This window comes from Saccopteryx bilineata, chromosome 12 (assembly GCF_036850765.1).
Source record: "Saccopteryx bilineata isolate mSacBil1 chromosome 12, mSacBil1_pri_phased_curated, whole genome shotgun sequence".
NCBI lineage: Eukaryota > Metazoa > Chordata > Mammalia > Chiroptera > Emballonuridae > Saccopteryx > Saccopteryx bilineata.
Genome location: NC_089501.1, coordinates 14322553 through 14350451, shown reverse-complemented (window position 1 = coordinate 14350451; position 27899 = coordinate 14322553). Strand labels below are relative to the sequence as shown.

At 38.9% G+C, this 27899-nt stretch overlaps 1 protein-coding gene across 1 annotated transcript in view; it reads right to left on the bottom strand.

Moving 5' to 3' along the window:
• Positions 1–1833: 1833 nt before the first annotated feature.
• Positions 1834–27899, bottom strand: part of NUS1 (NUS1 dehydrodolichyl diphosphate synthase subunit) — a 40432-nt gene continuing 14366 nt past the window's right edge. The window contains exons 2-5 of the mRNA XM_066248023.1: positions 16230–16355; positions 14684–14833; positions 8772–8871; positions 1834–4601 (exon numbers count right to left, since the gene is read on the bottom strand). Coding sequence (XP_066104120.1) covers positions 4511–4601; positions 8772–8871; positions 14684–14833; positions 16230–16355 — 467 coding nt within the window. The 3' untranslated portion in view covers positions 1834–4510. The remainder of the gene's footprint in view (positions 4602–8771; positions 8872–14683; positions 14834–16229; positions 16356–27899) is intronic.

Below are 27899 nucleotides of genomic sequence, written 5' to 3'. Positions count from 1 at the left end.
TCTCCATTAACGTTTGTAAAAATAAAAATTTTCGGCAGTTATGTACAGCTGTTACTGAGGAATAAGATTGCAAAATAAACTTTTATCAGAATAAAGGCTTCACAGAACCAAATCCATAAAATATACAGGAGCCAAAATTGATCATCAGAATAGAAATACTTTACTAGATACACACAAGTATAACTGTGCTGTTAGCACTTGCCTACATTTTGTCTTCATTTTGCTCAAATTTTCTTTCTCCAAGACCAACAAATCTTTTCTCATCTGCATAAAAGCAACTTATATTACTGGTACTAATAAAGGGAAGTATGAACAAGGTCAACACCAGACAGCTTGATCTGAGAGTACATCTACTTGTTACTTTTTGCCATCATCTGGATATGACTCCAAATGCCAAAAATTAATCTATAATTCTTTTTTCTTCTTTGTACTTTTCTGAAGCTGGAAACGGGGAGGCAGTCAGACTCCCGCATGCGCCCAACCGGGATCCACCCGGCACGCCCACCAGGGGGCGATGCTCTGCCCATCTGGGGCATTGCTCTGTCGCGACCAGAGCCACTCTAGCGCCTGGGGCAGAGGCCAAGGAGCCATCCCCAGCGCCCGGGCCATCTTTTGCTCCAATGGAGCTTTGGCTGCAGGAGGGGAAGAGAGAGACAGAGAGGAAGGAGAGGGGGAGGGGGAGAGAAGCATATGGGCGCCTCTCCTGTGTGCCCTGGCCGGGAATCAAACCCGGGACTTCCCCACGCCAGGCCGACGCTCTACCACTGAGCCAACCGGCCAGGACTAATCTATAATTCTTGAATCTCTAGAAGATAGAGGAAAGAGAGATAATTATAAAATAATTTATAGATTATGGACCAAGGTTATATATTTATTAAGGATAACTGAATGTGAACTATGATTTTTTTCCAAACATTTTATCATGATGCTAATGCAATTTAATTGTTTATATCTAAAAGCATTAACAAAATACAAAACAGAATGCAAAGACTCTCATTTCATAGTATATAGTTTAAAAAGAATCTCTTTATTAAACCTGTTACAGTAGGATCCATTTTTTTAAATATAAGTACAAAAGAATTCTAGGATTGTCACCAAAAAATGGAATCAATGAGTTATGGTATTATAAGTTACTTTCCTTCTCCAGATTCTTTAATTTTTTTTATAATAAATGTGTATCTTTTTAAAACCTTAACAAATTCTGTTGGCACTCCCCATTCCCGCCAATTCTATCAGAGCTTACAACCTATCAACTAGGATTCTTGTACAATACAATTGCTGAGATTTCCTGGGATTATTTCAAACTATCCTGAACTTTTCCTACATTCATTTTTGTTAAAGGTATTTCCCATTAACCAAAGTTAAAATGTGAGCTTTGAAAAATTTGATTTCAGATGAAAATTATGCATAACAGCCAACTATCTTACCATTAGATCCTCAAGGCAGAAAGTGAACACTCTACAACAGGTGACAGCTCTTATCCTTCTATTTTCCGGTTTAACAAAAGCTGTCAAACTTCTTTTTAAAAGAGTACACCTATACTTTTTAAATTTGGCATTCCATATTCTGTAAAAATCAATGCAGATTTTAATTACTGTGAAATTCTGACAATTAAAGCCATGGAGAAGATGAATTTTACATCACTGTTATAGAGCAAAAAGCAAATAACATTGTAAGATTCCAAATGTTTAACCTGTAAAAATGAGTCTATGTTTTAACCAAGAACATATCATCTAAAAAAATAGTATTGCTATCTAGTCATAGGAGTTTCTCATTACATTTCTGCAAGTCCTACATGTTTAGAATAAATGTAGCATTCATATAATACTATAGTCCATGAAAAGAGTATATCCTTTTATTGTTTTTGTTCATACATGTTAAGTTTCAACTTTCAATCATAAAATTCAATAAATTTGATTCCTTAATCATAAAAACTTGCTTTACACATTATTTACATGTCACATGTCACCAATCTACAGTCATACAAAACATCACAAGGATTTGATCCTGCATGGTACTATCACACAACAGGAGGAGGGAGCTATCAAGTAATATACATTCAAAGATTAATTTGTAGATATGCACAGTGTATTTGGCACTGTTTATTAACAATACCTCCCTCTCTTAAGACAGGCATTATTAAACATCACAATACACCACAATTTGTTATCGCATCAAAACCAGCTTTCAAACTTTGTAACAGTAAAAATTTTTAAAAAACAAAACCAAACCAGAATTGGGAATGGAATTCAAACCCGCTGACTTCTTGCTATGCTCCAAACTGCCATCTATTATGTAGGTTGAATTCGATAGGTTTTCCATTAAGGGGAGTGTCAAGAAGAAACAATTTGAAGACAATATCTTTCAATAGACATAAAGACAAACAATACTTTTCTTTAAAATTATCAGTTCTTCTTGGGAGTGCAAAGGGAGCCCTGATAATGCGTAACTAGTGATCATTTTAGCAGGGATTACAGAATGACCAATGCCATTCAAGCTGTGTAGATCAAATAGTAGTTGAAGTCGTGAGGAGAAGGAGCTGGATTGCCTATATCTGAATTCAGAATCCTTAGCAACTTGTTTTAAGGGTCTCTTCCTAGGACTGTAATGGACTCGGGTCACAGATTATAGGTTTCCTCTGATGTGTAACACTACACTGTTATAAAATGAAAGAAAATAAAATACAAAGACAACTACTAAACCTTTAGCAACTTTGGCTATATCCCAGTGGGTAATTTATTTGACTAACTTCATTTTAACAAAGATTAAATCTCTTCACTGCCATTGGGCACATTAGATTTAATTCATTAAAGCTATATATATATTCCAGAATGTTTAAAAAAAGACATATGTTCATAAAAGGCAAAAATCCAGTCTTAAACTAAGGCAAAAAAAAAAAAAAAAGCCTTAATTGAACACGAATCACAGTACAGGGGAACAGAAATAAAAAATTTTCTGGTAAAGTTTAGAGATGCAATAAACTGACTTTAAAAAAAATCTTACAATGTACAAAACTATGAAGTGCAAAGTAATGTCACTAAACCAAAATTTAATCATTTTATTTCAAGTATATTTTTAAAATCATAAATGGGGTTTTATAATCCAAAGTTGAAACATTTATTCTTCCTATCTTCAGAATCTGACAAGCAATTCCAAACCTTGCTTTCCAAATCCAGTCTTCTCTGCTATTTTTCAGACTTTAGAGACCTAGTATATATTTAAACTTCTCCATTCTAAATGTACAATTTTAGATAACTATTATATATTTGTTGGTAAGATTTTTCTGAAAATAAGCCATAAAATATAGAGAATAGTTTCTGTCCAAGGATCAGCAGTGAAGAAAAAAAAAATTAACACCTATCAAAAAATCATTCATACATTTAAAAAAACAGAACCAGTGCTGTTCTCTATCATGAAAGAGAACAAGTATAATTAGATTGCTTTTGTAGACTTTGGTAATGTTTTATTACCTGCACAGGCCTCAATCTTATTTAAAGATCTTTCAAACAAAGTCATCATCAGGATTTACTGAGTAAAAATCCTGAGTATGAACATGGTCCTAACTGCGCTATTCCAAAGAGGAACAGGTTACTTTTGAAGAAAAGAGCTGTCTTGTAACTTCCCTCAAGTGCTCATTTAAAATAGACATAGTTAATGAAAATATTTTTTAAACCAACTTGGATAATAAGTAGCAAACTGTCCACCAAACAAAAAAGAAAATCCAAACTTTCTTTTCTTTTTTAAGAAACTTTCCACCTTTACTTTTAAGATGACAAATTCTTCTTCACCTTTTTTTGGACTGCCTAATACTTAAATTTTTTAAATTCTGCATTTCAATGTTGTAAGTTTTCTTTCCCCAAATAATCATCACAATCCAAAACAAAGACACCAGATGAACACTCTCAAGTGACATTGTTTGACAATTAAAAGATGAGATGAAAATGGACGGATATCTGAAAACAGGTATTCCCTCTGCTCCAACAATGAACAAGTTTGTAACATGTGAGCAACACAGAACTCCATTCCTCTGGAAAATCCCTCAAACTTAGAATGCTTCCATTTAATAAGTCAATATATTATTCTTAAAAATTAAAATTTGGTCACAAAGAAAGACTGAAAAAATTATCCCCTCCCTCCAAAATAACAACCTAACAGCTCTTAACATCCACTCCTCTTCCTACAAAAACAGGGAAGTAGTTGGGGCTGAAGCCTTCAACACTGACCTTCCAGCTCCAATAACATTACTGCTATTTGCTCAGAGGTGAAAGTTCATGTATTTCCTTCTGTAAAACTTCCCATTTATAAGTTTACTTCCATACACACACGCGCACACACACTCACACATACTCACACATACTTACTCTCAAGTAAGACACTTTTTTGTGTTTGTTGATAAATTATGAGGATAATGAACTAGGTGTTTACAGGGTTTCATAGGTGCTTTGTAAACATCAGTCACATGGGTCCTTTTCTCCAAAAGCCTGAAATCAAATGATGCAACCAGGGATCACTACTTTCCCAGACGCTGTTCACACGCTGCGTACTGACGGAGGGCAGAGAAAAAGTCCTCATATCTGATGTTTAGGTGGGAAGGCAAGGAGCTGAAAAGAAACATGGGGGGAGAAAAGCAATTAGATGGCATACTGTGACTTGGAGGCAGAGCAAGAGAGTAACAACCAAAAAGAGGTCAAGGACAGAAGAAAGTAAACTATAAGACAGAGAATGCAAACCATTTCTACAAACTGGTTGTTCAACCCACTGTGAAACAATTCAAGTTAAAAAAAAATCTCTTTTCCACAAGAAGAGAAAAGCAACTTGCAGTGAGATAGAGATTCAGAACCTCTTACAGCATAAGTCTGGATTAATGCAAAACTGGAGATCTATTTGTAAAGGATTTCACTAAAATTTAATCCAACAGCTAGCCTACCCGAGTGAAGCTGGTGCTCCCAGAATATCTGTGAGCGCCAGGCCCAGCACCCGCTGAGCAGCACGGCCGCTTACCCCACTGGACAGTGCAGGGGCCACGGGCTGAGCGACCAGTCAGTGACCGGTATTTACCTCCACCAATGCCGACTGCTCCAAGGGACGATTACAGTGTGAAGACAAAGACTTTAAAGGCAGAGTGACAGCCGGAGAGTTCCCCTTTAAGTATTTTAAACACTTAAATAATTTTCTATAATTAACATTTAAAAATTTTTTTCTACTTTATACAGCTTTATTGTGAAGTTTTGGAAATTCTAAACAGTATCAGAGCCAAACACCTGATTATTGTACAAGAGTCACATTCAGAATTCTGGAGTCACATGCACCACAAAAGGCTCAACAAACCGATGTGAGCGAATGGCCTGACCCTGTGGTTCTCTTCGCTGCACTTTCTTTAGCCTCCCTTCCACCCAGCTTAACCCTTCCTCTGCCTGCCAAGGATCCTAAAACAAATCAACCACATCATTTCCCTATCTTAATAATCTCTGCTAGTAATCTTTTATCTTATTCACTCTACTGAAATTATATCCTCAAAGGACAAATTTAATGACTGCTTCCTGTGAAATGCTAAAGCCTGCTTCACATGTCCTCCTCAAACCACCCCCTTTCCAAGGGCTTCCCCATTTTACCCCCTTTATCGATGCCCACCTCCTGCCCGCCTCAAGAAGCACCTGGCACCGCAGCTCAGTGCCTCAGCAGTGGTCATGCTTCCTCCTGGCCTGCTTTGTCAGGCTCCACCGTTTCTTCTGTACTATGATATGACACCTTCCTGCTATCAGGGCGCCTGGTCTGGTGGACGGTGGACAGACACAGAGAAAACCTCAACATAACAGAAAACTATGACAGACATATGTACAAAGACCCAAGAGAAAGCCTGTTATGTGCTTGGTATCTTATGTCCATCATTAGATTCAAATCCTCAACTCTATATTTAACTGCCCATTTTACAAAAATAGAGAAGTTTAAATAGCTTTCAAAGTCTGTTGGTCAAATAAGTTTTGTCTTTTTGTTTTTGTTTTTTGTATTTTTCTGAAGCTGGAAACGGGGAGAGACAGTCAGACAGACTCCCGCATGCGCCCGACCGGGATCCACCCGGCACGCCCACCAGGGGCGATGCTCTGCCCACCAGGGGGCGATGCTCTGCCCCTCTGGGGCGTCGCTCTGCCGCGACCAGAGCCACTCTAGCGCCTGGGGCAGAGGCCAAGGAGCCATCCCCAGCGCCTGGGCCATCTTTGCTCCAATGGAGCCTTGGCTGCGGGAGGGGAAGAGAGAGACAGAGAGGAAGGAGGGGGGAAGTGGAGAAGCAAATGGGCGCTTCTCCTGTGTGCCCTGGCCGGGAATCGAACCCGGGTCCTCCGCACACCAGGCCGACACTCTACCACTGAGCCAACCGGCCAGGGCCTGTTGGTCAAATAAGTTTTTAAATATGATACATGTTTGCTCACTTATAGTTTGTATTGGTTATGAGGGATAGGCTGTAAGCAGGCTGGGTCGTTATAGCCTGAGGCTTATTTTAAGACTAAGCTTTTCCCCACATCCTTGACTGTTGCATGATATGGGGTGGTGCACTCTCAGGAGGAATCCCATTATGCTTCAGATAAGTGACTTTGTATCAGAGACTTCCTTGTTTGTAATTGGATTAAAGGTTTTGATTTCTTCACTATATTTAAAAATGGGGGCAGACCAGGAACTTGCTCTCTCTCGGTTCCTGAGCTTAGCATTAGAGAGAAGAGTGATTACATTCTAGGAGAAGCCTATGCTGTAGGAGAGCAGAGAAAGTTCACATGGAGGAGAGGAGAAGCAGCCAAGATGGCAGAGTGCTGAAGGAGAAGCCAGTTTGTGCAGAGAGAAGGAGATGGGGAACAGAGGTGAATAAGGCTGGTGAGCTAGAAACCTTTGATTCTAGGAAACTCGGAGTTTTTGGCTCCATTGTTTCGTTACCGTCTGTCCAAATCTAATGCGAACCTGCACGGGCCAGGCGGCTGTGATGGTGGCCGTGGCTACTGGCTTTCAAAGTCACATTATTGAGCTGCACAGCAAAGATTAAAACCAAGATCTCTCTGAAAATACACTCTTCTCTCTAAACTACTCCCAATGTCACAAAGTATCACTGCTGCCTCTCTTAGACCACACCTGAAATGCACTCAAAAGGACTTGGGACCCCTGGGAAACAAAAGACAAGAAAAATATACCCCCCCATAAAGAACCCAAAACCTGGGGGCCTGAGCTCTGATTCCCCTTCGTTACAAGGCTGAGCAATGTCTCTCCCACTTTCATCACCTGTAAGATGAGGAGGCAGCATCAGGTGATCGCCAGCCCTTTCTGACTCCACCAAACTATGGGCTCTTTTCTGCCTCTCTGCCACCTTCCTCCCCTCGAGCTTGAAGCACGTGACCCGGTGGCACCATGTTCCACTAGGTCCACTTCAGAGAGGTCCTGTTCGCACATCTTCACTACTTCTACTTCCAAGGAATTGGTGCTCCCCAAACGTTCAGCTTTAGCCTTGACTTCCCCAAGCACCAATTCTACATTTTCTCCCGCCCTCCTACAAGCTTCCATCTAAACACACTATGGCCTCACAATTGTCTTATTCCTGAAGTCAACAGCTTCCTTTCAAAAATCAATGTCCCCTTGACTTTGCCATTTCTCTCAGTAACATAATTCACCCAGTCACTTAGGCTTAAAAACTCAGGAGTCCCTTCATTTCTTCTGTATCTTTTACCACAATTAGTAAAGTGCTAGGTAGTTATTATACTTGCTAGTTACTCCTCATGAGAGACAGAATTTATAGTATTTTCCTCATCAAACCCAGAATTTAAATATATTTTAAGGCTTTAAGGCTCCTAAGTCTCTCCTTTGCTTTAAATCAGCTGTCGACAAATACAGCCCAGGATCCAGCCACCTGTTTCTGTAAATCAAGTTTTATTAGAATGCAGTCACACACATTTGTTCACACGTGGCTTGTGGTTGTTTAGGTATACTAACCAATGTTGAGTAGTTACAACAGGAGTCACCGCACGAAACCGCAGGACCCCAGGAGGCCTAAAATATTTACTATCTGGTCCTTCATACAAAAAGCTTGTCAAGCGATGCTAAATAAGCATTTTCATTCTCATCACTGTATTCTCCCCTAAATTACAGCTATGGCATCTTCACTTGTGTTTTCACCTCACCCTTTCCCAAATCCAATCCACTTGATTCTGCAGATGCCAAGCACATTTCCAAGATCACTATTCCTGCATTATCCACAGGCTCACCGCTTTCCTTCCGCCCAAACAACTACACACCTCTTACACTGCTACTTCCAGTGTTCCCGTGCCTACATCCCAACCGCCCTATTCCACCTCCCTACTCTCCAAGGCCACCTCCTGGCTCTGGTGTGGCCAGCTCCCTCCCTGTGTCTGTAAACGTGCTGGTCTGTCCCTCGCGGCCCGCCTTTCTCCTCCCTGCCGATACCCTGCATGTCTCCCCTGTTCTCTAGTCACAAAAATCCCACCCATTTCATATACTCCAGACCAAGTCACACCTCTTCTAGATAGACAGTCAACAACTCTGGCCCACAGAGATATCTCTCACTCCTGTATCCTATGATAACCGGTGTCAATACCACACACTCTCCTGTGTCTGAGCATTGGTATCTTAAGTATTTACCACTGATACTGAGAGACACCTGAGGGAAGACTCCAGTACCGTAATTCTTTGGGAATTCCCACTAAGCCTAGTACAGAGCTGGGTTCAAGAAACTTGCACTGAATCGAGCCCAAGTTAGTACACCTTTAATTACTTACATAATCTCAGTCAATCTGATTTGCCAGGGAAGAAAGCCTAACGTGCTCTCCACAGGACCAAACTTCAACACTACATCAGGATCAGGGAAACCATTTGAACCTTGGAAAGAAAGAAATACACATAAATTTAACATGCACTCTTTTTTTTTTTTTAAACTAAGAGAGAGAAGGAGACAGACAGACAGGGATAGACAGACAGGAAGGGAGAGAGATGAGAAGCATCAACTCATAGTTGTGGCACTTTCGTTGTTCATTGACTGTTTCCTCATACATGCCTTGACCAAGGGGCTACAATAGAGCAAGTGACCTCTTGTTCAAGCCAGCGACCTTGGGCTCAAGTCAGTGACCTTGGGCTTCAAGCCAGCGACAATGGGGTCATGTCTATGATCCCACACTCAAGCCAGCGACCCCATGCTCAAGTTGGTGAGTCCACACTCAAGCCAGATGAGGCCGTGCTCAAGTCAGTGACCTTGGAGTTTTGAACCTGGGTCCTAAGCATCCAAGGTTGATGCTCTATCCACTGCACCAGTGCCTGGTGAGGCAACATGCATTCTTTAAAAATAAAATGACCAGGGGCAAAATCTGTTCATCAAATCAGATTCTTGTGCTTTGAGTATCAGGTTTCTTTCTGATGCTTTACTTTCCATACCTTCACCCCACTGCCCAACATATACTTTAATATCTATGCTATTTCCAAATAGGAAGTTTTCTCTAAAGTTCATTTAACTGGGGGATAACCCAGCTCCCACACTAAACCCTACAGGCATCCCCCTGACCCCATCTATCTCACAAGACTCAACTTCAGTGTTCTCATGGCAGCCTGGGAACCACACTGCTTTAAGGACACAAATGTTTATTCTGGTCACACAGATAACTTCGGATGAAAAGAAACTTTAAAAATCTCTACTCTCCTTCCTTCCTCCTTGCCCCTCATTTGTAGCTAAGGACTCAGAAAAACCAACTCCCAACTATACAGTACAAATGTCCTCAGTGTTCCCCAGAGCCTAGGCCCCATAGAAGGGGAAGCGGAGACAAAGAAACGGCCCTTTTTTGCTTTACAACTGGAATGAGGGAAAAAGAATAAAGGTAGCTGAATGGCTGTAAAATAAATCTTAAAAGTCACTGGTAGAGGAAAAGGATGCTATAATCCAAAAGACTCAGGTTCCAACACTTCCTAATCACCTTAGTCTGCCACTAACTTTCCTGTCACATAACCTCCGCAGGGCTGAGTTCCTTCATTTGTTAAATAAGGAGACTACATAAGACAGGTCCACCCAGTAGAAATAAAGAATTATTTTCCTAACAAAGTCTCTTTAAAAGTCCACGCTGGTAGAGTGAGTGCATTAAGTAGAACACATATTGCTCTGCTTCTTGAAAAAGCAGTCTTTTTATTAAAAAAAAAAATTATAACAAAGGACTTCTTGTTAACAGTGGTAGAAAAAAAGTGATAAATCCTCTCAAAAAATGTATTAAAAAGTTGGACAAAACCAGTCAGTTAAGGGCACTGGATATTAACCAGAAGCAGACTTTTATTCTTTAAAAACAAAACAACAGAATACCAGCTGGAGCTTCAGGTTAAGAATGGCAAGTATCTTTAGCCTGCCAGCCCGGTAATGCTCCCAGTGCTCTCGCCTCTACCGCCCACCCACTGGAGAGAACTTGAGTTTTACCAGCATGGAGCTGACTGCAAAAACCAGCAGGTTTACTGCTTACACCCAAAACATAGGGACCCGATTTGGAAGTGAGGCTGTGAGCAGAAGGGAGGGGACAATGGTGAAAACCTAGGGTTCTGCCAGCGGAAAGCGACAAGCTTATAGGGGAATGGGTGAGGAAAACCTACAGCGTGGCCCCTCTGATGCTGCAGCCCCAGGGCAAGCAATAACGGCCAGAAACTTAACAGGGAGATCCCGAAAACAAGGGCTCAGATAAGCTCTCCACACATTCACAGCTGAATGGGAAATGACACCCCAGAGGAGGAAGGAGGATGGGGTGGGGGAGGAAGGGTAATGCAGGCAGCAGGAAAGCCCAGTGAAAAGGAAGAGCCGAGGAGACTTGCAAACTGACCTGAATGTACTCTCCAATATCACACAAAGGTTTCAGAAACCTTACAGACAAGGTGTTTGAGTACAACAGTGTGCAGATTACTGGCTGACACAAACTGAGCAGCGACAGCAGTGGTAATCTTTATGTATAGACAACATAATCTTGTACTTGGAAAATTCTAAATTCTACAAAAAGAACTATTAGAAATATTAATGAAATTTTAGCAAGGCTACAGGATACTGATATCAATATTAAAAAACTAATTGCATTTCCATATAGTATCAACAATCTAAAAATAAAGTTAAGAAAATAATCCCATTAACAACAGCATCAAAAAGAACAAAATACTTAGGAATAAATTTAACAAAAGAAGTAGAAACTCTATATCCTAAAATTACAAAATATTTTTAAAAGAAAAATTAAGACCCAAATAAATGGAGAGATATACTATGTTCAAGGATTGGAATACTATTGTTAATACGGCAATTCTCCCCAAACTGACCTATAGAATCAACTCAATCCTTATCAAAAAAGAGGGTATTTTGGGGTGGGGGATAGGAAGAGGAACTCACAAGCTGACCCTATAATGTATATGGAAACGGAAAGGACCTCAAGTAGCCAAATAAATTTTGAAAAATAATATCAAAGTTGAAACCCTTATATTACCTCATTTCAAAGCTTACTATATATAGTAGGCCAGGGGTCCCCAAACTACAGCCCGTGGGCCACATGCGGCCCCTGAGGCCATTTATCCGCCCCCGCTGCACCTCCGATAGGGGCACCTCTTTCATTGGTGGTCAGTGAGAGGAGCACAGGATCCATCCTCATCCTGTGCTCCGGGAGTACTGTATGTGGCGGCGCCACAAAGCGCAGCATGGCTCACGTACAGTACTACTTCCAGTGACGTGGGATGCACGCATCACGGCTCCGGAAGCGCGTCATATCACCTGCTACGGCTAGCAGTGACAAATATGGAACCGGACATTGACCATCTCATTAGCCAAAAGCAGGCCCATAGTTCCCATTGAAATACTGGTCAGTTTGTTGATTTAAATTTACTTGTTCTTTATTTTAAATATTGTATTTGTTCCCTTTTTTTTTTTTACTTTAAAATAAGATATGTGCGGTGTGCGTAGGGATTTGTTCATAGTTTTTTTTATAGTCTGGCCCTCCAATGGTCTGAGGGACAGTGAACTGGCCCCCTGTGTAAAATGTTTGGGGACCCCTGTAGTAGGCTATAGTAACCGAGACAGTGTAGCATTATAAGTACAGAATATAGAACAAGAGAATAGAAAGACCAAAAGTAAACTTGCATATTTATGATAAACTGATTTTCAACAAAAGAGCTAAAGTAATTCAAGGAAGATTAGTCTTTTTAATAAATGGTAGTAGAAGAAAAACTGGTATCCTGTACCTCACACCATTAACAAAAATTGGGTCAAAATGGGTTACAGACTTAGATATATTTAACAGCTAAAGCTATAAAAATTCTAGAAGAAAACACAGGAGAAAATAATTGACTTTGGATTTGGCAAAAAATTCTTAGCTATGACCCCAAATGTATGATCCATAGAAGAAAAACTGATAAACTGGATTTCGTAAATATTAAACTCTTTAATAAAACCATTAAGGAAAAGGTGAGCTGAGCCATAAACTGACAGTATTTGCAAATCACATATCTTATTACTGATAAAAGAATTATACCCAGAATATTTAAAGACTTCTTAAAACTCAATATAAACCAAACCCATTAAAAATAGGTAAGAAACTTGAACAAATGACAAATAGTATATGAAAAATGCTCAATATCATTAATCATTAGAAAAACAGAAATTAAAACCACAATGAGATATTATTACACACCCGCTAGAATGGCTAAAACTAAAAAACAAAAACAAACAAAAATAACCCTGACAATACTGTCTTGGCAAGGATGGACAATCTAGATTCCTTTACTTTGCTGGTGAGATATAAAACAGTACAGCCTCTTTGGAAAACAGTATGGCAGTTTCTTAAGTTACATATTCATTTACCACACAATCTAGCAATTCCACTATAAGTTATCTACTCAAGAAAAAGGAAAGCATGTCCACATACAGACTTGTATGTAAATGGTCACAACAGCATTATTCAAACAAACCAAATGACATCAACAAAATGTGACATACCTATAAAGTACTACTCACCAAAAAAAATAACAAATTACTAATAGATGCACAATATGAATGAACCTCAAAAAATACGCTTAGCAAACACAGCGAGACAGAAAAGACTTTATATTATATGATTCTATTTATAAAATTTCTAGAAAAAGCTAAATCAGTCACAAAATAGATCAGTAGTTGCCTCATGTTAGGGATCAGAGGAGAGAGATTAACTGCAGTCACTAGGGACCTTCTCAGAGTGATAATATTCAGAAGGTTTACTTCTGTCAAGTTAATGAGTTAACTTACGATTGTGCACATTCTCATTTATCATCAGTTTGCAATCCCTGCATGCAACACCTGGGCTCAATACTTTAGCACCTCTCCGAAATAAATGAGTAAGACAGAAAATGCATGATTAATAACTAAGATTAATGGAGGTTCTATGGAATGAACAAAAATATATGTCTAAAATTATACGGCTATAGAAATTATCAATGGCCATAAATTTGTTGTAAGTATTGCCTTTATTCAAAAGAATCAAGGATGACCATAAAGTGAAGGCAAAGTTCTGAGGCGAGGAAGCTCTAGACAGAATAAGCAAACTAACGGCTTTTACAAAAACAGCTGAAGAAAAAAAAAATAAAATGTTATATTTGATATAAAATGACCGATAAAGTGGAATATTTGATATACCATTATAGAAGAAATACTAAAAAAGGAGTTATGGATGACAGATGATTCTTAGGACTGCTTTCTAATAGCTATTAAATTTAAACTTAATAGAGTTCAAACTAAAAAGAAAGAGGGGAGGGAAGAGTGTGATATTATAGTATAATAAAAAATACATATTTGGTCTAAACCCCTAGAAATTTCCAGAGAAATGGAGGTAAGGGAATATCTTTAGTTATTCATAAGCCCTTTTAAACTAAAGCAAAGTTTATGTTAATAAGGTAACTCTTGGTAGGCCCCTAGATAACTTCAGGATAGAGGCCAATTGCCAGAGAAATTAACCATGCAATTAGAGGGTGTAACTTGCAGCCATCAGGATTTGGTATCAGAGGCATGCAACAACACTCTCCTCACCCTCCAACATAACATTGCCATGTACACCTCTTTTATTTAGTTCACTCTGAGTTGTACCCTTTGTAACAAATTGGTAAACACATGTGCCGCCCTGAGTTCTGTGAGCCATTCTAGCAAATTGTCAAACTTTAGGAGGGAGTCATGGGAACCCCCATTATAGTTGGTTGATCCGAATACAGGTGGCCAGAGAACTGCAACTGGCATGTGAAGTGGGGGCAGTCTTGTATGACTAAGCCCTTAAACCTGGTAGAATCTGACACGAACTCTGGATAATTAGTACTGAAATTAAACTGAATCGTTGGACACCCACTTGGTGTCTGGAGAATTAGAAAATCCATTGTCAGTATAGAAAAACATTCCAGAGAGAAGACTTTTAACACACAAGTCTTCTTTTTAAGAATATTCACCCCCCTTCACCCAATCCTCTTAGGTCCCCTCCTTTACCAGTAAGTCCTCATGAAAGTGAGTTGACTACAAATTTCATTAACTACAAATCATTTTCACATAGGATCTTTAAACTTCAGGAACACAGTTCTATGTGAAACAACATCAGGCTTTAAAACGCAAAAGGAACCTAGATTTTCTTCTTCCTACTGTGCATTTGTGGGACAAAACTAAAAACATATAACTATGACTTACTTAGTAAACTGTCTAACATATGCACATCCAAATCTGTGGATTTCCTCTGCTGCTGGGCTACTAACTGGCAGAATTCCTGAGCAGCTCGCACAATATCTGCTTTTCCGTCTTCTGGGGACAGGACCTTCACTGCCGATTGGCAATTTAAAACTGGAGGAAAACATAAACAAGGTATTAAAAAAACACCCTCTTCAGATATATTTCAAATTCAGTTTCAAGATATATAAAGTTCAGACCAAAATAATGGTACAGTTCTTACAGTAAACAAGAATCATCTAAACCTTTCAATTTCCATATCAAATATACTTAAACTATATACTTTCCTCTGAAAAGACCCACACATCAAGTTGTGTATATATTTATAAACTGCCTTCTTTTTAAGCACTCAGAATGACCTTGTATCTGTGAATAAATCCTCGAACAGGAATTTTAATTATATGGTAAATTACAGTTGCTATAAGTTTAAAACAGCATCTACAATTATAGTACAATTAGCAGTAACATATATTCAAAAACAAAAAAGGTTTAAATGGAATATGCATTGTCTATAATATACACCTTATCAAATTTGACTCTTTTTCTAAAATATTTTTAAATTGATTTGAGAGAGAGGAAAGAAGAGAGCAAGATAAAGAAACATTGATTTGTTCTCCCACTTATTTACGCATTCATCGGTTTATTCTTGTATGTGCCCCGACCAGGATTGAACCCGTAACCTTAGAGTGTCAGGACGAGACTCTAAACAAATGAGCAACCTGGCCAGGGCTCAAATTTATGATTCTATCAAAGCTATTTTACAATTGAAAGAATTCTAGGTAAAGTGACAGCAATGTCAAATTCTTCTCTAGAGAGGTTCCCGCCAACCCCACATAAAAACCATCTCAGTGTTCCAGAAACTAGAAATGTGTCCGTTCTATGGCTTCTCTTTTGAACTAGTTATAAAATCTGTCCGGTTCCTGGTGGTTTACAAGTTAAATGAAATCTTTAACACATTTTTTTTTTGACAGAGAGAATCAGAGAGACCAATAGGGACAAACAGGAAGAGACAGAGATAAGAAGCATCAATTCTTCATTGTGGCACCTTGTTCATTGATTGCTTTCTTATATGTGCCTTAACTGGGGGGCTAGTTGAGCAAGGGGTCAGCAGAGTGAGTGACCCCTTGCTCAAGTCAGTGGCCATAGGCTCAACCCAGCGACCTTAGGCTTCAAGCCAGCAACCATGGGGTCATGTCTATGATCCCACGCTCAAGCTGGCGACCTCGGGATTTTTGAGCCTGGGACCTCCGTGTCCCAGTCCGAAGCTCTTTCCACTGCACCACCACTTGGTCAGGCACATTTTTTTAAAGTATCTATGAAAGTCATGATTTTATCCTTTTTCTGAAATTAACGAAATGAAGACAGAAAAGTCTAAATCTGATGATGAAAGGTGGTGACAATAAAGACTAACAGGGCAAAATGAATGACTACAGCAAGAGTGACAGAATTTGCCTTGCACCACAAAACACATCTGGCTATGTCAGATACTCAATTTTCAATTCAGGCTTACCTTGATCATCTTTGTCATTACTATTTGCAAACTCAGTTGAGTATTTGGAACAATCTAAGCCCAGAAGTTCCTGTTGCTGTTTTAAAATTTCATCCATCAATCTGGAATTATTTCTTTTGAAAATACCTTTAAAAAAAAAAAGCAAGTCAATCCCAACTAGGGTAATTTATTCTCCTTAATAATTAGTGTGTGTTTGCTGTGAAAACAACGCTGGATCCAAACAGAACAAATTCCAAAGGAAGTACTGATGACTAATTCTGAACTAGAACCTGAAAGGAAATTATAACAAGACTTGGTTAAAACAATATAGCCCAGCTTCAGGCTAAAGTAAAAAACAAAACAGAACAGGGTAACTATTTAGTGTCACTATAAATACAACAAAAATTTAGACCTAGAAAAAAATTTTAAGAGACAAATTGCTTGAAAACTTTATTTACAGATTATGAAACTGAGACCCAATGTCCTTTGGAAGGTCTTGTGCAAGAATTTATAGACTGCAGCAGTGCGCTAGGACCCGTATCTTCCGGACTCCCAGCCTCTTACTCCCTGCAGACCGACTCTGCACATTCAAAATGGTAACGACATTCTGAGTAGTGTTTTTAATGGTAAGAGGGACTAATATGAATTATGTAAAAAGGGAGAAAACAGACAAGACTAACAACATTTAGTATATTCAACAAAGTATGGAAATATGTGATGTAAAAGTGTTTTTGATCCTCCAACAGGCACAGAAAAGTTAAACTTTATCATGTCATGAAGAAGGATGAAGGAACTAACTATGTGGCATATATCTAATGTAAAACTAATATAAAAAGCTCTAATTAAAAACAAGTGACAAGTTTTTGGCTATATGCAGAGAAGCTAGTCTTCAAGTGGCCATTGCCTTTTTGCCCTTTACCAAGTATTTCTTTCTCTTAGTCGGATATGATTTTTAAACAGTTCAAAGATTAACTGGGAGAGAGAATAAATATATAAAAAACAGCACAGCTATTGAATATGCTGGATAAAAATGCCAACTTTGTAGTATACATGTAATAGTAGTTCAAAGACAAAAGCAGTGTCCTTCGGTAGGGGAAAGGCTTTGTAAAATACACAAGACTTAAGAGAAGAAAATGGAAAGGATATCTAGGTGGAGAAAATACTTAAAACATGGAATGCGCAAGAGACAGAAAAACGCTGCTGCTGTAAAGGATCTGAAAAGAGGATGAGGGATAGTCCTAAATTTACATTTCTTTTTATCTGCTCAACGGGTAACCAATTTCTGAGCAATGTGGGATGTGTGGAAATTTATTTCTTCAGGAAAATTAACCTGGTTACAGTACAAAGAAGTCCTGTAAGCAGACTCTGGCAATAATCCATATATAATTTGATGAGGCAATGGAAAAGGAGTCACTACAAGGAAGAATTGATAGAATAAAGAGCATGACTTAATTAGAAGCAAACACGGAAAATTCCATGGATTTAATTCTTGGTAACAGAAAACGTGAACATCTTTTTATTAAAGTAGGGAAATTCTTGATTTGACTTTGGGTGGTGGGCATACAATGCAATATAGAGATCAAGTATCATAGAAATGTACACTTAAAACCTATATGATCTTATTAACCACTGTCACTCCAATACATAAAATTCTACAAGAGAACTGGTTTAAAGGAAAAGTAATTACATAGCTGATGATTAAATACTTAGGTAAGGGTTATTGTAAAAACGAATAAGAGACACAAGGGAAGAACGCTAAAAAGAGGTCCTCATTGTAAGCACCAATCCCTGTTTTGTGTACCAGGGGGCTAGCATAGTGCCTGGGACAGAACAATCAACAAATAAACATCTACAGAAAGAAGAAAGTCAGAGACCAGCTGGGGAATTGGAAAAGGCCTCTTTAGTTTAAGTGACTTTTCAGTTGGCCCCTGAAGAATTAGGAGAATTTTCTAGGTGTGGGGCTGGGAAGATAACATAACAAAAAGTGGAGGATGAAAATATAGACATACGTGGAGTCATCCTCATTCAGGTGAGGGCCACACACACAAGAAATGAAAAACACCATTTCCAAAGGTAAAGGAGTACACGTGGGAAGAGCAGAGGGCTGAGGCTGTGGCTCCATCTGAAAGTCCACAATCGTTAGGATCCAAGCTGGGGAAGATAAAGGGGGACATTTTGTAATACCCCAGTCCAGAGCAAGGCTCAGCAGAACAAATGTATTCCCAAATACAAAGAATATTGTTAAGGAAGGTGATAAATATCAGAAGCTATTTGAATAACAATGTTTAAAATACAATACTTATGTAGTAACAACACAGATATAGGACATAAGCATTATCCTCCAATTATAAAATTCACATGAAAGATACAAAAATAGTATATAAATATATGATAAAGGCTTACAACTGTTACAAGATTTCCAATTACCTATCAAGAAAAAAATCATTTATATACCACACTTTGGTCTATATTATAGGCATAAATTGTGGAAGGCACATGAATTTCAAATTTTTCTTAATTTAAAAACATAAAATTTCTATAACACTACTGCCAGGACTTAAGAGTTTATTACTTTTCAGAAACTCTTGCACTTCCAACCCAATGGTTGACATTCTTCATCAGCAAAATGGTCGCTACCTCTTCTCAAGCTGTACTCCTTCCTTCTCAACCTTCCTGACCTTTACCATTAATGACCACCTTGCTACCTTCTCAAACCCTGTCCTCATTAAAGCTTGTCTGAATGTCCTCTCCTGGTTCAACTCTCAGGCTGCTCCGGGAACAGCCCTAGCTCACTCCGCACGCGTGCTTTTCCTCTTCCCTCACCCCACCCCCAGCCCCTAATCAGCCCTCTCTTTCTGTTTAACTGCTCCCCTTCTCTGATCCTAGTTACTCACTTGGTTTTAAAACCACTCCAGACCAGGACAGGTAAGAGGAGTAAGGCCAACTTTAAGGGGGTCTAAAACTTAGTAAGTAAGATAAACAATAATGCACTCTCTTTAAAAACTTAAAATTAATGCAAAGCATCCACGATGAAAAAAACATTAAGACTTTAAGGAAAGACAGAATTAGCGTTTGGTTCCTATAATTTCCAGTTCATTCAAACATCTAATCCTACCCAAAAGTTCTGTAAGCATCTTAAGCACATTTAAACCATGGCAGCTTATCTTTCAAAGCTAGCTCTCAAATACTTGTATTACATCAAGTTAATAAAAAGGGGGGTGGGGGAAGCTTACATGCACTTAGAGACAAGGCCTGGAAGAGAACAGGCAATAGGAGAACAGTAAATGTACAAGGGCAATGGGACAATAGGTGATTTAATATCGTAACTTCAGTAAAGCTGTTTATATAATACATACATGCGTACATACATACAAACCATCCATAGTCCTTCTTCCTATTTCTAACAAAGGCACCACGACCTGTTCAGCCACCCCAGGCATCTTCTCTATGCTCCGGCATTATCACCACCACCAGTGCTCTATTAATACACAGAACCCATATACTCGTCAGCAATGTTTCCTGGACCCATTTCCTTTGGTCCATTATATTATAATAGTACAACCACTTTCTAATGTGTCTTCTCTGCCCCTTCTCATGAATTGCTAGACTGACTACAAGATTAATCTTCTCTGGGTACATCTTCAATCCTGGCACATTCCAACTTTAATATCTTCAATGGCTCCCCAAATACTGAATATATTAAGAACAAGCTGTTCAGATCAGTATTAACATTCCAGCTTAGGCTTCCATACTTGGTGAGTGGAAATAATTTATATTGGTGAAATAAATGCATCTTTCTATATATTTCTCTATAGTACCACACTGCCAGCAAATTAGCTTGCCTTATATTCCTCCAAAAACACATGGAGTAGAGCCAGCCTCCATCCTTTATTATGTTACCTACCCAGCCCCATACCTGTAAAATTCTCCTAGTTCTTCACAGGCCATCTGAACCATCTCTTAGCCTCAATCCCTCAGCCAGATGTGCCCCCTTTTCTCAAATGATTCTCACCCCCTCCAAAACACACATTTGGTCCAAACTCCTGTTTTTGTGTTTTTGTTTTTTGAGTGGAGGGAAGACAGACAGACTCCTGCATGCACTCCAACTGGGATCCACCTGGCAACCCTTATCTGGGGCCGTGCTCTGCATCATCTTTGGCCATGCTGGCAACCAAGCTATTTTTAGCACCTGAGGCAGAGGTTCCACGGAGACATCCTCAGCGCCTGGGGTCAACGCTGTGAATCAATCGAGCCATAGCTGCTGGGGAGGGATGGGAGAGGATGGGAACAGGAGAGGGGGAGGGGGGAAGGGAGAGGGGAGGGCAAAAGGGAGAGGGAGCAGGGGAGAGGGAGAGAGAAAGAGAGAAGGAGGAGGGGTGGAGAAGCAGATGGTTGCTTCCCCTATGTGCCCTGACCAGGAATCGAACCTGGGACTTCCGCACACCAGGTCAACACTCTACTGCTAAGCCAACCAGCCAGGGCCTCAAACTCGTTAACAAACCAGTATTTTACTTTTCATTATGGTTAAATCTCTACCACCCCCACACCCCCCAGCTAAACTGTACTTAGCTGTGAACCTGTGTTTTACTCATCCCTATTCCTCCAGTGCACCTTCCACACAGGATTTAAACATTTATTTAATAAACTGAATTATCAGCGCAGTACACAAAATGCCATCTAACAGTAACAAAACCTAAAACATGTCTCTGCATGGAATTTTTTCATAGTTTCCAGGAACTTCTAACAATAAAAGCAGAAACTTCCTTGTTTCACACAGGCAGACATTCTGTTAAAAAGAATATTACACAGAGGAATAGTTACAATGGACTTTTAAAAGCCTTTTATAAAAGTTACTTTTTAAAAAGAAACTTTGTCTTGGCTAATCTAAATAAAGAGATGAAATTTAAAAAGTATAGTGTCTGAGATATGCTAAATGTGTAGACAGATTATCAGCAAGATGACTTTTGATACCACATAGTGTGATCCCCATTCAAAAGTGCTTATTTCACTTACACATAAACAAGATTATCAGTTTATACAATTTTCTTCAGGATTCAAAGTGTACACACCCTTCACATGACATACAAGAAATGAAACAAGATGTAAGTGTACCTTTGACTAAAATAGGCAATTCCTCTAGCAATATCATAGTTTATGTGGAGATTATTTTTCTCATATCATAATCCATCTTGCTTGTTTTCCTAGAATCTAAACTAAAGCCAAAATAAGATAATAAAAGTAGACTATCACAAGTCATTTTATGTAAAAGGAAGTTGATACTATATTTGTTCAAGAATAACTGATATAAAAGAAAAACATTTGCAAATACTCAAATTTTTGAGAAAACCACAATTTACAGAATGATATAGTAATAAGCTTCAATAATTATTTCATCCCATCCTTTTACAGATGAGGAAGTAAGACCCAGAAAGGTCAAGCAATTGTCCTTGGTCAAGAGCCTGACTTTGCCATGAAATCCAAGTCTCCTGGTTTCTAATTATTCAGTTCAGTAACTACTTCTAACACTGATAAAAAAATAAATCTAGTTTATTATTAAATTTTCAAATCTCCTCTCACAAAAGTTAAACTTCATAAAATGACATTTTTTACAAATGAACAGTATTTTTTTAAACAAAACTAGTTATAAAAGAAATTCAAAAGTTAAGTTTTAGCTTGAGTAATAGTGACTTTGGTTATAATCGATAGACTTAATGGTTAATACAGTAAAAGCTATGTTCCAGGAACTGAAATAGCTGAATGGGCCTACATGACTTAATGAAATCTGCAAGCAATCCACCATTGTGCCCCAAGAGTCTGCAAGTAATCCACAGTTACACCCCAGGGGTCTATAACCAAAGTCTTTGTGCTCCAAGAATGGAAAGCTGTTTAATTACAATCCAATTAACTTTGATTATAATCTAATTAACTTTCCCTTGAAATTCCAAAACCTCTTACCTACACTTTTCTTCCTCATATAAAGGGTGGCTAGGGATAATGCCCCCCCCCCCCAATCTTCTCAGATCACAGGCCATCTGAATCTGAATAAAGCGCCTATAAAGATTTGACCCCTAGCCCTGGCAAGTTGGCTCAATGGTAGGGCGTCAGCCTGGTATGTGGAAGTCCTGGGTTCAATTCTCCTTCTCCACCCCTCCCCCTTCTCTCTTTCTCTCTCTTTTTCCTCTCTCTTCTCCTCCTGCAGTCATGGCTCAAAAAAAAAAAAAAAAAAATGGTCTGAGCAGGCTGGCACTGGGGATGACACCATGGCTTCGCCTCAGGTGCTAAAAAAAATGGCTCTGTTGCCAAGCAATGGAGCAGCGGCCCTAAACGAACAGAGCATTGCCTGGGGGTGGGGTGGGGGGGTGGGGGGGTTGCCAGGTGGACCCTGGTTGAAGCACACGTGGAGTCTGTCTCTGCCTCCCTGACTCTCACTTGATTAAAAAAAAAAAATTCAACCCTATCTCTATTTATTTTGCTGAGTGGTGACAGGCAGCACAAACACCAATATTTCTGGTTTCAATAGGACTAGACTTTGTTCTTAAAAGGCTTTTGAAGAAATTTTCCCAGGGATAACAGATAATTAAATTCTTAAAGAATGATTTGGGAATATAAAATAAGTTTTTGCAATAACAATTTTAAAAATTTTACATTACGTTTTATTGATATTTCATGCAGTTTCTCTTAGTTTCCCAAGTATAAATTATACATAGAGAAATATACATAAAGAAGATATATAAAAAAGCCAAACTTTTTTAAAATTTATTAATTTGAGAGAAAGAGAGACATTGTTTGTTATTCCACCTTTTTATGCATTCAGTAGTTGATTCTTCTATGTACCTTGACCAGGGATTGAACTCACAACCTTGGCATATCAGGACAATGCCCTAACCAAATGAGCTACCCAACCAGGGCTAGAAAATCAAAAAAAATTAAAAACACACATGCACACACCCATAAAAATCTGCAAATTCCATGAAAGAATAAAATATTAGGCTAGGAAAGCTGGACCTCAGAAAGACTATATACTTTGAAGACCAAATACCCTTCTTTTTATATTCTAAGAAATACCCATTTTAAATTCTAATATTAAAAACTACATAAGATGTTCAAAGTTTAGACAATAAAGGAAGGTCCCTAACCACTTGTCCACCTTACCATTATAACATAACTGTTTCCAGTTTTTAATTATTTCCCAGTCCTTGTCCACATGTATGTACAATCCTGGCACATGTAATAATCATGTAATTCCATATCCTGCTTTTTTCACTTATATAACATCTCTCCTTCCTTGCTGCTAATCTCATGATTATTTTAACAACTGTATTATATATTTAACAAAAAAGGTCTTTGCTGATTTTGTTCAGATCTTAAAATACAAAAATCAATATTTTCCCAATTGAAATTAGTACCACTACAGGTACTATATATTCCCTTCACATTTAGGTTTTCACCATATTCAAGGAAAAAGAAAGTGGCAGTAACACTGGTGAACACAAAAAATCAGGTAGGAATACAATTATCAGAGATGTAGGCAAAGGTCTTAACCTGAAGAGGTCTGTGAGCCTTGGTAAGGAGATCAGAAAACATTCCAAGTATAATAAGCAGTTGTCGGAAGGTTTTAGTCATAATTTGAATGATGTTGTCAAAAAAATCATTTTGCTAGTAGTTGAGGAATAGATTACATAATAATCACCCAAACCATGGTTTTGCTTTCTAAGGTTTCAGTTATCTGTAGTCAGTCATGGTCCAAATATATTCAATAAAAAGTTCCAGAACTAAACAATTCATAAATTTTAAACTGTTCCCTTTCTGAGTAGCATGACGAAATCTCACGCTATCCCATTCCATCCTGATCCCTTGGTCCAGCCTATCCACATGGTACAGGCTTCCTGCCTGTGAGTCACCTAGCAGTTGTCAAGGTTATCAAATAAGTTATCTGAGAGAGAGAGAGAGACCACATTCACATAACCTTCATTTCAGTATACTATTATCACTCTATTTTCTTGCTACTGTAGTTCTTGCTATTAATCTCTCACTTAGTATAACTTATAAATTAAACTTTGAAAGAGATCCAAGATGACAAATGAAAGTGGAAGCTACACTCACTTCCTCCCAGGACCACACTATAATTACAACTAAATTATAGAACAATTACCCTGAATAATTAACTGAAGATTAGCTGAGAAGTCTTATAACCAGGATTAACAGAAGAAGCCAAATCGAGACTGGCAGGAAGGGCAGAGATGCGAAAGGGCTGCCCGACTCCCACAGGTGGTGGTGAGGTTCCACAGGAATAACTCAGCTACAGGAAGGAAACGGGGTTTCCCTTGAGAATTGTGGGGTCTACCCCCCAAGCGGGACTACCCAGCCTAGAACACCAGAGCCAGGAAGAGGCACCCACATAACACCTGACTATGAAAGGCAGCGCGGTTTCTGTCCGCCAGGGAGAGACAGCAGTCCCCTAGAGACACAGGTACCCTCTTAAAGGACCAACAAACAGAGCATCATTCTCAGCCACTCACTCTGGGCCCTGGCAGGGGGAGGGTGGAGTGGACTAGAATCACATGAGAGACTGGGGTTTGTAGCTCCGGGGAGAAAACTAAAGGGACAACCACCATACCATATACACCATCTTCCTGGGTGGAGCACTCTCCTACTTCAGGCATCTGCCCGGGGAAAAGCAAGTTTCACCTCATGCCCTGCCCTGTGGAGCTAAGGCCCTTCTGAGGAGCACAGCCAGAGGCTCTTTCAGTGACTTAGCCTAATACGCAACTGGCAGGCAGAGGCAGATCTCGGGGTGCCCTCACACTTTTGCTGACTTGCCCCCAGGCCAAGGGCTTGTAAGCTGGCGTGGTGTGCAGTTGGTCCTTCCCACATGCACCAGGCCCAGAAGAGGCACCTCAAACTACAGATTGCTTATAGCGCCAAACAGGTTGCTGAGTGCCAGTCAGGCAACGTCTTACCTTGAGCTATACCAGAGTCCATCCCAAGACACCAAAAACCAGCACACCCAATGGACAGCTTCAGACAACATCAAAGCAGCATCCAGTAAGTTTCACAAGCAGCATATTGAAAGGGAGACCGTGGCAGAAACCAAACGCTGATAAGGCAAATTCTGCTTTGAGAGGTCAGCACTCACACACCAGTTTGCATGCCGTGGCCCAGGTTAAGCCTCACAGTCTGCCAGCCTAATGGTCAATCCCAAGCACAAATGGGCCAACAGCATCCAAGAGTCAATTACAATAGGAGGGCCCACATAACCCACAATGGACATTCCTCAGATGATCAGGGAGACTGTACCACTGGACCACACAGGAAATCCACTACATTAGGCCATCCCAAAAAGATTAGGAGTCATAGCAGATTTATCTACTACATAGAAACAAACACACACAAAAACAGCCAAAATTGGAAGACAAAGAAACAGACTTCAAACGAAAGAACAGGAGAAAATCTCTTGAAAAAGAGCTAAATAAAATGAAGGCAAGCAAGTTATCAGACACAGAGTTAAATGAATGGTTATAAGGATGTTTAACAGCATGAAAATGGACACAAAAACCATAAAACAAGACTAGTCAGAAATGAAGACAACAATATCTGAAATGAAGAATACACTGGAAGGAATAAAGAGTAGGTTGGATGAAACAGAGGACTGAATCAGCAATTTGAAAAACAAAGTAGAAAAAAAAATTTAACCAGAGCAGACAAAGAATAAAGCATTTTAAAAAATGAGGATACTTTAAAAGACCTTTAAGACAATATGAAGTGTAGCATTACTTGCATCATATGTGTACCAGAGGTGAAAGAGAGAGATCACGGAATCAAGAACTTATTTGAAGAAATGACTGAAAACTCCTCTAACCTGGTGCAGGAAAAAGACACACAAGTCAAGGAAGAGTAAGGAGTCCTGAACAAGATATACCCAAAAAGGCCCACACCAAGACACATCATAATTAAAATGGCAAAGCTTAAAGACAGAGTAACATTTAAAAGCTGCATGAGAAAGACAGTTATCTACAAGGAAGCTCCCATAATACTGTCAGCTCATTTCTCAAAAGAAACATTTCAGGCCAGAAGGGATTGGCATGACATATTCAGAGTGATGAAAAGCAAGGACCTACAACCAAGAAGACTATACTCAGCAAGGTTTTCATTTAAAATTGAAAGAGAAATACAAACCTTCCCAGACAAGAAAAAGCTAAACAAGTTTGTTAGCACCAAATCAGTATTACAAGAAATGTTAAAGGCTGAAGAAGGCTGAAGAAGGAAGAACAAGAAGAAGAAAACAGAAACACAGTTAAAAGAATAGAGTGGCAACAAATACATTCCTATCAAATAACTTTAAATGTAAATGGCTTAAATGCTCCAATCAAAAGACAAAGGATAGCTGAATGTATAAGAAAATAAAACAGATATATATGCTGTCTACAAGATACCCAACTTAGAACAAAAGATACACACAGACTAAAAGTAAAGAAATGGAAAAAGATATTCCATGCAAATGAAAAGAAAAAAAGAGGAGTAGCAATACTCGCATCTGACAAAATAAACTTTGAAACAAAGGCAAAGAGACAAAGAAGAACACTACATAATGATAAAGAAAATGGTCCAACAAGAGGATATAACCCTTTTAAACATTTATGCACCCAACATAAGAGTACCTAAATATAGGTTTGCACGGCATGCAAACTGGTGTGTGAGTGCTGACCTCTCGAAGCAGAATTCGCCTTATCAGTGTTTGGTTTCTGCCACGGTCTCCCTTTCAATATGCTGCTTGTGAAACTTACTGGATGCTGCTTTGATGTTGTCTGAAGCTGTCCATTGGGTGTGCTGGTTTTTGGTGTCTTGGGATGGACTCTGGTATAGCTCAAGGTAAGACATTGCCTGACTGGCACTCAGCAACCTGTTTGGAGCTATAAGCAATCTGTAGTTTAAAGGAAATCTTGATGGACAGAAAGGGAGAGATTGACAGTAAGATGGTCAGAGTAAAAGAGTTTAAAACCCCATTGACATCGATAGATTTTCCAGATAGAAAATCAAAAAGGAAATAGCAGTTAAATAACCCATTAGACCAGGTGGATTTAATTGATATTTTCAGAGCACCTTTGCTCCAAGGCAGAATATACATTCTTTTCAAGTCCACATGAAATGTATTTTAGGACAGACCACATGTTAGGACACAGAACAAGTCTCAATACATTTGAGAAGATTGAAATCATATCAAACACCTAGTCTGACCATAAGGGCATGAAATTAGAAATCAATCATAAGAAAAAAACCTGAAAAAACAACAGACATGGAAACTAGCTAACATGTTACTAAACAATAATTAAGTTAACAATGAGATCAAGGGAAATATCAAAAGATACTTGAAACAAATGAAAACAAGAACACAACATCCCAGAATCTATAGGATACAGCAAAAGCAGCTTTAAGAGGGAAATTCACAGCATTATAGTCCTATTTCAAAAACACAAATTTCAAATAAACAATCTAACTTTACACTTAAAGGAACTTGAAAAAGAACAAAAAACAAAGCCCAAAGCAAGTAGATGGAAGAAAATAATAATGACCAGAACAGAACTAAACAAAATAGTCTATAAAAACAATACAAGAGCTGCTTTCTGAAAAGATAAACAAGATTGACAAACCTTTAACTAGACTCACCAAGAAAAAAAGAGATGACCCAAATAA